Source organism: Polyodon spathula, chromosome 11 (assembly GCF_017654505.1).
Source record: "Polyodon spathula isolate WHYD16114869_AA chromosome 11, ASM1765450v1, whole genome shotgun sequence".
Lineage (NCBI taxonomy): Eukaryota > Metazoa > Chordata > Actinopteri > Acipenseriformes > Polyodontidae > Polyodon > Polyodon spathula.
The window spans coordinates 15,482,782-15,493,809 of record NC_054544.1 but is presented as its reverse complement, the minus strand read 5'-3'; the positions used below and the strand labels follow the sequence as shown (position 1 = coordinate 15,493,809).

Below are 11,028 nucleotides of genomic sequence, written 5' to 3'. Positions count from 1 at the left end.
CTCCCCTACTGTAACTATAAAACAGTGCTGATAGTATGTTCTCCAGAACCCTTTCTCATAACATACTGTATTTGACCACCTAAGAAAAACACAAACACAAACAAAACAAAGCAATGTACTCACATGCCACATCCTTAGTCATTACGTGCTGTGATGCATCACTGGGTTCTCCAAGGCCGGCTTTATTTTCTGCTGTCACTCTGAATTCATACTCCACTCCCTCAGAAAGGCCTGACACTTTGTAGCAAAGATCCGAGACGGTTTTCTTTGTTGCTCTAACCCATCTCAATCCTTTCCTTTCCTTTCTTTCAACATAATATCCTGTGATGTCACTTCCACCATCATCAGCTGGTCTCTTCCAGGAAATGGTAACTGTATTCTTAGAAACATTATCAATTTCTGGTTTCCCAGGAGGTCCTGGGGGTCCTGGTTTAAAAAAAAAGGCAATTGTATTTAGATTTTCTATAATAAACACCAATCATCAAAAAATCTAAAATTTTTAAATAAAAATTCTACTCAACTTACCAAATCTATCCACCATTTTAACTGCATCAGACTGCACTGCATCACCAACACCATACTGGTTCACAGCCGAGACACGGAAGATGTATTCATTGCCCTGGATAAGCTTTTTAGCAACAAATTGACAATCCATGATATTTTCAGCAAGCAGTGTCCAGAGAAGACGGCTAGTTTCCCTTTTTTCTAAAACATAGGACTTGATTGCAGATCCTCCATCTTCACGAGGTGGTGTCCATGTTAGAGTAACCTTTTCAGAAGAGACATTGCTAGCTTCAATGGGTCCAGTGGGACCAGGAACATCTAACACCTTCACTTTCACATGCTCGTCTTTTGTGCCAAATGGATTACTGGCACTGATGGTATATTCTCCAGAATCCTTTCTTGTGGCATACTTGACAGACAAAGTTGATGAAGTTGGAGTTGTTTCAATTGCAACAATGTCAGAAGGCTTAAAGTCCTTTCCACCTTTAGACCAAACTGATGTTGGAGGAGGCTTTCCAAGGATGCTAGTAGCAGTTATAACAATTGTGTCTCCTGCTCTAACTGTGAGTCCTTCCTTTACAGTTGCATCAATGACAATAGTTGGTGCCTCTGAAAATAAAAAAGGAGAAACATTTATAGACACAAATGCTTAACACAATGCATTGAGAAATGAAACATTACGCATGAAGTAAATCAAATTTAAAAACTGAAATATACCGTATTCATCTTTGCATACGATTGTGTCAGTTTGCTCAGAAGGAGGACTTATGGCACCAGCTGCATTCTTGGCTCTGATTCTAAATTCGTATTTGCAGCCCTCAGTCAAATCTGTAATAGTATATGCACATTCTTGTACATTAACATGGTTAGCTTTCATCCAGGCTTTGGAAGGCAGATCCCGCTTCTCAACAATATAACCTGTCAGTTTGTGTCCGCCATCATATTTAGGTTCTGTCCATATAAGAGTTACAGTGCTTCTTGTAACACTGATCACATCAGGTTTACCAGGAGGATCTATAAAAAAAGAATGTTTGATTAAAAGGAGGACTTTTATTTAATATCAAATGTACACACAACTTAGACTAGGCATCAGGGAGAAATGAAGAAATTACACTAACCGATTGGATCAAGGGTTATTACTGGCTGAGATGGTAAACTTGGCTTGCCCACACCAGCCATATTAATGGCCATAACTCGGAATTCATACTCGAGACCTTCAGTTAAACCACACACTCTGTAGTCCTTCATCCTCAATGGTGTCTTGCTCGCTCGCTTCCACAAAAGACTATTTCTTTCTTTGTATTCAACATGATAGCCTGAGAATTAAACAAAAACAAATAGTATTGGTTTCTCCAGCCTAAATTAAAAGAAAATAATAATAATTCAGAGTAACTCAGTTACCTGTTATTGGTGATCCTCCTGTTTTTCTTGGGTCTGACCAAGCCAAAGCTACAGAGTCATGTCTTATGGCAACAACTTCAGGGGGAGCTGGGGGGGGGGGGGGGGGTGGTGGGGGGGTGGAAGATTCCAAAGAAGATATATTTTAGAAAAAAGCTCTAGCACAACATAATATACATTATTTTGCATATAAAAACACACACTTACTAAATGGATGCTGGGCCACAACAGTATCAGATTTGAGGCCTTCACCAACTCCATATTTGTTTTCAGCACTGACTCTGAAGAGATATTCATTTCCTTCATGGAGTTTTGTAACTCTGAAGGTATTTTTCTGTACAGCAGAAGCACATGTGACCCACTTGTTGGTTGTGGAATCCCTCTTCTCAAGGATATAATTGGAAATTTCTGAACCACCATCATCCTTTGGAGGACCCCATTTTAAGGTCATCGCATCAGCTGTGACTTCATCAAATTTGATAGGGCCTGATGGTATTCCGGGTTTTCCAACAACCTTTATAAAGATAGTAGATTCCTTTGTGCCTGCAGTGTTCTTCAGGGTAATTGTGTATTTTGCTGCATCATTTTTTTGACAGTCACGGACCAGAAGGGTGGTATTAACAGCAGAACATTCCACAGAGACTCTGCCAGTGTCAGTCAACACCAGATCTTCACCTTTCTTCCATGTAACAGATGGGGCAGGCTTACCACTGATCGGGATCTTAAGACGGAAGCTGCTTCCTTCTTTTGCAATGTAGCATAAATCTGGAAGTTCTCTTAAGTCAGTACTTGGAGGAACTGCAAAGAGACAATTCATTTAAATCTAAGATTAAATTATCCAACCATTTTACAATATATGAATGCAACAATAATTATATGAATGCAACTATGAAAAAAAGTGTTAATCAAGTAGATTCTTACTAATATGATCTTTGGCGACAACATTAAGCTCTTTTGGTGAGCTGTATCCAGCATCATTCAGAGCTCTCACTCTGAATAAGTATTCTTTTCCTTCTTCCAAATCTTTCAAGTTGTGCTGCATATTCTTAGACTTCATAATTTCTTTCCACTTGTCATCACCAATTGAAACTTCTAGAACATATGCAATAATGCGGCTTCCACCATCACTCATAGGTTTCTTCCAGGCTAATGTGCATGAATTCTTGGTAACAAGCAAAGTTTTGAAGTCTATTACTGGTCCAGGTTGCTCTGAAGAAAATAAAAAAAAAATATATATATATATATATATATATATATATATATATATATATATATATATATATATATATACACATTATTTTAAAACCAATCATAACTAACACAGCCACATATTTTGTAATAGGGTATATATTTTTATTCCCAGTCTGTCGAGTACCAGAAAGGTGTAATGTATTAACCTACCTGAAGCTTTGACAGCATCATGGGTTTCACATGGCTCACCAATGCCATATTCATTTTCAGCCAAGACTCTGAAGAAATAGAATTTACTTTCTTCCAAGTTGTTGATTCTGAAGGATGTTTTTGGACAGTCTGTTGAAACTGTGGACCATGCCTTTCTCTCAGCATCACGCTTTTCAACAATATAGTTCTTTACTGGGCTGCCACCATCAATAAGAGGAGGATCCCAAGAGATAGATGCATAGTCTTTTGATGTTTCTTTGACCATGATGTTAACTGGAGGTCCAGGTGTATCTATATAAAGTTAAATAGCAAACATAAAATAAAAACATTACACAATGGTAATATCTAAACATACAAAATATAGGTTTTACAACATGAAGAGAAGATGCTTACCAAGAACTTTTACAACAATTGTGTATGTCTTCATGCCACTACTATTCTCCAGTGTCAATATGTATTTGCCAGCATCATATCTGTTTACATTTTTACAGTACACTAACGTGTCATATTCAGTTGTCTTGATTTCTAGTCCTTGTCTGTCTCTTATGTTCATGTTCATCTTTGCCCAAGTAACCTTTGGAGCAGGTCGACCCCTTACTGGCACATATAATCTCATTGTTACTCCAGCACGCAACACAAGAACTTTCCTAAGATCCTCATCCAGATCAGCTTCAGGAGCAACTGAAAAAAAAAGTTAATTAAAACTGTGCACTTTACAACATCAACAAAACACTTCTGACAATATAGAATTTTTCATAGTGCTTTTAAGAATACATACCTAGGATGTCCTTTGCGAAATGCTTATCAGGAACTTCACTTGGCTCACTGTAACCAATCTTGTTTACTGCAGTCACACGGAACTGGTATTCTGTATTGTCAGCAAGTCCAGTAACAGTGTAATGTGTTTCGTGAAGGTTCTTTGGTACATTGCACCGTATCCAGTCTTGAGAATCTGCCCTTTTAATCTCAACCAGGTAGCCCAAGATAGGGCTGCCACCATCATATGCTGGTTTACTCCATGTAAGGCTAACTGTACTGTGAGTTGTATCAAGCACCTTTGGGAAAGCTGGTGGGCCTGGAGGATCTATATGATAAAGATACAAAATGGATAAAAAAAGACAAACATACCACTTTTGGAAAGATTAACTTAAATGTTGTTCCAATTCAAAATGTTTTAAACTTTTTCTAAGTGGAATCAAAATACATGAATGCTTCAATACTATAAATAAACAGTTCAGCGTTGTTTCTTACTGGTTTCAGAAGTGTTTTATTCTACTGGAGAAAAAAACAAAAAACTGTGGGCCAAACTTTAGCTGGGGCAGACCTTAATAAGATTACCTATTGTGTTAAGTTAGCAAACCTATAGACCAGAATACTTACATTGAGGATCAAAAGCAGTGGCTCCCCTAGATGCATCACTAGGTTTCCCTAGTCCAGCATTGTTCATTGCAATGACTCTGTACTCATACTCAGCGCCTTCCTGAAGTCCTGTTGCTTTGATTGTTCTTTCAATCACTGGCTTTCTGTTAACTTTACCCCAGTTAACAGCTTTTGTTTCACGCTTTTCCAGAATATATCCAAGGATAGTTGATCCACCATCATTTGCAGGTGCTTTCCAACTGACAGTCATATGATCTTTTGTTATATTAGTAATAACTGGAGGCTCACAAGGGCCAGGAACGTCTGTGAGAAAACAAAATAGACATATTTTAATATTCTAATAGTTAAATGTATACAATTAGTTTTAATATAAAATTAAATAAAAGCAATGCTATCTTACCATATGGATTCTTAGCAAACACAGAATTGGTCAAGATTGGGTCACCAACACCATACTTGTTTTCAGCACTGATACGGAACTGGTATTCATGTCCCTCAATCAGTTTCTCAACAGAACTGCTTGTAATCTGAACGTTGGCTGTGACTTGAGCCCAGTTAGGTCTACTTGTCTCACGTTTATCAACAATGTAGTTAGTAATTTCAGATCCGCCATCTGCAAGTGGTGGTTCCCAAGAAAGGTCTACACGATCTGAGTAGACGTTGCTTATTTTGACAGAAGCTGGAGGACCAGGTTTGTCTAAAAGAAGAATACATACACAATTAATTTACCTTTTTCTTTTTTTTTTTTACTGTATACATAAAACTAAAGTTATGAGTATTGTTTCACTATTCACTTACCAAGTACTTTCAGTTTTATGTTGGCTGATTTAGAACCACTTGCATTTTCAGCCAAAATGGTATATTCTCCAGACTCTTTCCTAAGTACGCTAAACAGTTCCAAGTGGCAAAGGTTTCTATTTGTGGTTATTTTAATGCCTTCAGTAGCTGTCACAACTTCCCCATCCTTCTTCCAAGTGATCTTTGGCATGGGCTTTCCGAAGACATTAGCCTCAAGGCAAACATTGGTTCTTGCCTTTACAGTAATCATACTCTTCATTGAAACACCCAATTCAACCCTTGGTGGAACTGAAAATGGTGGGAAAAAAATACATAAACAATCAAGACTTTTACAAATGCATGCAGGAGTTCATTGATTTTTTGGGTTTTTTTTTTAAACTCTTACAGAGGTACACTTACCATTTTCTGCCTGGATAGTAATTGGGTCAGACAGTTCGGATGGTCTGCTGAGGTTTACGGCGGTCTTGGCTATAATTCTGAACTGATATTGAGCTCCTTCTTCCAGTCCAGAAGCAGTATACTCTTCATGAGGAACATTTTGACTGCTTGTATTGCAACGTATCCATTTATCACCAGGGAGTTTGCAAGCTTCAACATAATATCCAATGATTCTACTACCACCATCATGCTTTGGTCGGGTCCAGACAAGGGCTACAGTACTCTTAGTTACATCAAGGATTTCAGGTTTGCCTGGTGGATCTGCAACAAAACAATGAAGACATGTTTTGTTTAATTTCGATTTAACACCATATTCAACATGCATAAAGTGGAATATATGAAAAGTAGTACAAACAAGCACATACCAACTGGTGTTCTTGCAGTGACAAACTCGGTTGGTTTGCTTGGTTTACTGGAACCAGCTCGGTTAAGGGCAGATATTCTGAAGGTATACTCAAGGCCTTCAATAAGACCAGCACATGGATATTCAACACTACGAACAACTGTATCATTGGCCTTAACCCACAGAAGGCTGTTTCTTTCTTTACGCTCAATGTAGTAACCAGTAATTGGGCTGCCACCATCACTTTCTGGTCTGTCCCAGGCCACGAAGATGCAGTCTTTATTGACCTTGTTGATGCGGGCATTCTTTGGTTCACTGGGTACATCTGTGGGGAATACAAAAATTAATTAGTGTAAGGATGGGCCTTAATTATTTTTGTAAGACAACCAAGAATATATATGTATTAAGAACTTACCAAATGGGAATTTTGCAACCATTCTATCAGATTGAATGGGATCTGAAATGCCAAATCGGTTTTCAGAACGAACACGGAAGATGTACTCCTTATTAGGTATAAGTTTTCCAATTCTGCAGCTTGTCTTTGTAACAGATGAAACTACAGTGACCCAGTCACCTCTGCTTACATCACACCTCTCAACCACATAGTTAGTAATGTTGCTTCCACCATTTTCACGTGGTATGTGCCAAGCCAGAGAGCATGCATCGGCATCTATGTCACTGATTGTAAATGGTGGCTCTGGAGGGCCAGGGATATCTGTAATGCAAAGCAATTATAGAACATTATTGTTATGGTTATTATTACTATTATCATTATTATTATTTTTACTACACAAACAAAAAACTTACCCATAATCACTACTCTTAGGATCTGAGAAACAGTGCCGGAGCTGTTTTCAGCAGAAAGGCTGTAGTAACCGCTATCTGACCTTGAGACGTCCTTGATAATAAGTACGCAAGTATTCTGAGCCTTATGCACTGCCAGACGACTAGAAGAGACCACATCATCATCTCCCTTCTTCCACTTGCAGAATGGTGCAGGCTTTCCAGCTACATGAGCTTCAACTCTGAGTTTCTGTCCAGCTTTGGTGGAAACATACTCAGGCATAATAATCTTAGGTGCCACTGAAAAAAGAACATAAAAAAATCGTAAGTAAAACAGAAAAAGAGCCTGAGAGGAACAGACAGGGGCAGAGAAAAAGAGAGACTTACTGAGTTGTTCCTTGATTTCAAACACTCCTTCTACTTCTCGTGGCAGACTGCTACCAACAGAGTTTCTTGCTGCCACTCTGAATTTATATTTTTTGCCCTCTTTCAGTCCAACAACAACAATGCTCAGATCTTTCACAACAGAGTATGGTGTCCAGTGAACATCTGGTTGACCATCTTCTACGTAGTCAATTATGTACCCATCAATTTTAGCACCTCCATCCCGCAGTGGGCGCTCCCAGGCCACAGTTGCACTGTTCTTTGTAATATCCATGACATCAACTTTCTTTGGTGGGTCAGGTTCACCTTTAGTAGTAAACAAGTATATATTAGGAATTTGCAAATAGTCAGTAATGGATATAATATATTTTTTTTAATTTTAGATTAAGATTTAGATTTAAGGCAAACAAAATAAACTTACTGATAGGATTTGTTGCAAGGATAGCACTTCCAGTGTCTTTAGGAACACCTGAGCCATACTCATTGACAGCTGTGACTCTGAAATAGTATTCAGTGCCCTGTACCAGATTTGCCACACTGAAGCTGGTCTTCGTCAAGTCAGCAATAACAGTGGCCCAAGTCTTCCTGTCAGCCTCACGCTTTTCAAGGATATAGTGTGTCACTGAACTTCCACCATCATTTTCAGGAGGTGACCAAGACAGTTGGCATGACATCTTTGTGATATCAGCAACACCCAAATCTGCTACAGGTCCAGGAGTGTCTGTTGGTTAAGCAATAGGGTCAGTTAAGTAAAGAAGAGTTTAGGTCACTGCAGACGTAAAAAAATAAACTAAAAGTATAGGATTGTCAATTAATCGCACTCCTCTGTCTTGTCCCTCTTAGCATACCGTAATTCATTTCCTGCGGCACCATTTAAATACAGTTGAGTGCATGCCAGGATTGAATGAGTGTTGTCATTGTTTAAATATAAAATTAGTTACGGAACTGCACTATGTAGCAAAGCACTCAAACTGAAGGACTTGTGAAAGGGAAGTTTATTCTTAAAAATCTTTCTGACGGTTCATTGGCTAGAAAGAGGGTTACCTTTATCTACTGTCAAAGTGAGTTCCAGCATCTAGTCTGTTGTACCATCTGCGCGCTAAACATGTTTCTACGTCTCAAAATACACTTTCTAGCAGTTCTTCTGCTATACACAACAACAAAGGAAACACGTCAGTTTCAATAAATTCAGGATCGCTGCAAACCCATGAATCAAGTGAAGTACTATACTATAACCAGTGCTGTTGCAAAGTCTATAGCTACCGACTGCAGCCCTGTTAACATTGTAGCTTTATTTTATTTCAACCAATATTATTTACAGGTATGGAGGATATAATCGCTACCCAGTGGATGTTTTGTTTGATTTAGGCAATTTCAAGTTATGAATAAAAAATCTATTAAAATTATTATTTATTTGAGCAGCAATGAAAAACATCAGATTGTGAGTAAAGGAAATTGATCATTTTAAATGCAGTAAGGTTAGTAATAAACTGACTACATTGTGATTTAGCATTTGGTTCAAACTACTTAACAACAAACGCTGGACTGTAAATAAATATAAAACCATACAGAGGGACCAACAACTAGGATCCAGCATCTAGAAATAGGAAAACAGGGTTATGCTGGGTTGTTTTTTGGATAATAACAATAATAATAATAATAATAATAATAATAATAATAATAATAATAATAATAATAATATATAATAATAATAATAATAATAGCATCATTTAAATGTAAATTTACTCTAATTGTTTTCTAATTTAGTGGACTGTCGGGAATATATTATTTGAATATATATTATATATAATATATATATATATTATATATATATACTATATCTATCTTATATATCTATAATTCTATATATCTCTAAGCAGAGAGAGAGAGAGAGAGAGAGAGAGAGAGAGAGAGAGAGAGAGAGAGGAGAGAGAGGGAGAGGGAGGGAGAGAGAGAGCATCAAAAGAAACTTATCAATACTATAACATTTCTTTTTGTAAAAATTAAGGTACATAAATGATAAACACTGACAAAACATTTTTGGTTTCTTTTTAATCACTCGATCATTCACCCTTGACCATGACATGCTTGAGTGACTATGACTGAAGCACATCATTTTAAAGCATCTTTGTGATGTCAGATGTTAATCCGCACAATAAAAAGTCGCAACACCTGCTCTAAAACAGAGTTTGTCATTTTTCGATCACATCTAGTGAATTTCATCGAAATATAATTGATAAATTAATTTTCTCTCTCTCTCTCTCTCTCTCTCTCTCTCTCTCTCTCTCTCTCTCTCTCTCTCTCTCTCTCTCTCTCTCTCTCTCTCTCTCTCTCTCTCTCTCTCTCTCTCTCTCTATATATATATATATATATATATATATATACACAAATAAATATAAAACTATACAGAGGGACCAACAACTAGGATCCAGCCTCTAGAAATTGGAAAACAGGGTTATGCAGGGTTGGTTTTTGGATAATAACACAGTGTAACAAATGTTCTTTTATTTTTTTTGTTCCTGGGTAGTAAGTGTTATTTCCTAATTGCTTATGCCTCAAAAGTATAGAAAATGGCTATTATTCCCCACAAGCTTTGCTTTTGTGACCAGGACAGTGATATTTCAAAACATCACTATTTCCAATGGGAAAACTATTTACAGTATAATTGTAAATCTCGAAAAACTACTCACTTCTAAATCTTTTGTTGTCATTTTTGTATTACTTTAGTATAAATACATGTTAATTTGGATTCATATGTTGTTTTTTTCTGACTTTATGAACGAAAAGACACACATTTGCCCGTTTTCCCATTGGAAATAGTGATATTTTGAAATCCTGCCCTGGTCACAAAAGCAAAGTTTGTGGGGAATAATAGCCATTTTCTATACTTTTGAGGCATAAGCAATTAGGAAATAACACTTACTACCCAGGAACAAAAATTGTGTTACATAGTGTAATAATAATAATAATAATAATAATAATCAGTAATAAACCAATTTAAATGAGATTTATATCGTAGTCATAATTTATTTAAATTTGTTTTCTATTTTAGTAGACTGTCGGATTATTATATATATTATATATATATATATAGATATATATATATATATATTCGATATATATATATATATATATATATATATATATATATATATATATATATAGAGAGAGAGAGAGAGAGAGAGAGAGAGAGAGAGAGAGAGAAAGAGAGCGAGAGAGAAAGAGAGCGAGAGAGAGAGAGAAAGAGAGAGAGAGAAATCATACATACCAAGAACTTTAACATTAACAAAAACCGCTTTCTCTCCAGCTGGGCTAGTCAGCGTCAGGGAATATTTTCCTGAATCCTCGCGTGTACTTTCAGGGATAACAAGGAAAGTCATTGTGTCAATCAGATCCACATGACCCTTTCTGACAACATTGTCAACACCCATCCTCCTCCAGGACACTTTTGGTGCAGGTCTTCCTCTAATTGTAGCAAACAGTCTGATAGGACATCCAGCTCTAACAGTAAGAACCTTTCTGAGACTTGCATCCAAGTCAATTTCAGGTGCCTCTGTAAAATATAAATATATGTTTTAATATTTCAGTAAATGTATTTT

General features: G+C 36.9%; 1 protein-coding gene across 1 annotated transcript in view; it reads right to left on the bottom strand.

Annotated features, from left to right (window-relative positions):
* Positions 1 to 11,028, bottom strand: part of ttn.1 (titin, tandem duplicate 1) — a 172,421-nt gene that overhangs the window by 44,294 nt on the left and 117,099 nt on the right. Inside the window, exons 189-208 of the mRNA XM_041263764.1 lie at positions 10,698 to 10,982; positions 7,851 to 8,150; positions 7,433 to 7,735; positions 7,070 to 7,345; positions 6,678 to 6,977; positions 6,285 to 6,587; positions 5,881 to 6,180; positions 5,482 to 5,769; positions 5,084 to 5,380; positions 4,684 to 4,986; positions 4,082 to 4,387; positions 3,697 to 3,984; positions 3,304 to 3,594; positions 2,824 to 3,111; positions 2,107 to 2,700; positions 1,906 to 2,007; positions 1,623 to 1,820; positions 1,222 to 1,518; positions 526 to 1,113; positions 124 to 426 (exon numbers count right to left, since the gene is read on the bottom strand). Coding sequence (XP_041119698.1) covers positions 124 to 426; positions 526 to 1,113; positions 1,222 to 1,518; positions 1,623 to 1,820; positions 1,906 to 2,007; positions 2,107 to 2,700; positions 2,824 to 3,111; positions 3,304 to 3,594; positions 3,697 to 3,984; positions 4,082 to 4,387; positions 4,684 to 4,986; positions 5,084 to 5,380; positions 5,482 to 5,769; positions 5,881 to 6,180; positions 6,285 to 6,587; positions 6,678 to 6,977; positions 7,070 to 7,345; positions 7,433 to 7,735; positions 7,851 to 8,150; positions 10,698 to 10,982 — 6,210 coding nt within the window. The remainder of the gene's footprint in view (positions 1 to 123; positions 427 to 525; positions 1,114 to 1,221; positions 1,519 to 1,622; positions 1,821 to 1,905; positions 2,008 to 2,106; positions 2,701 to 2,823; positions 3,112 to 3,303; positions 3,595 to 3,696; positions 3,985 to 4,081; positions 4,388 to 4,683; positions 4,987 to 5,083; positions 5,381 to 5,481; positions 5,770 to 5,880; positions 6,181 to 6,284; positions 6,588 to 6,677; positions 6,978 to 7,069; positions 7,346 to 7,432; positions 7,736 to 7,850; positions 8,151 to 10,697; positions 10,983 to 11,028) is intronic.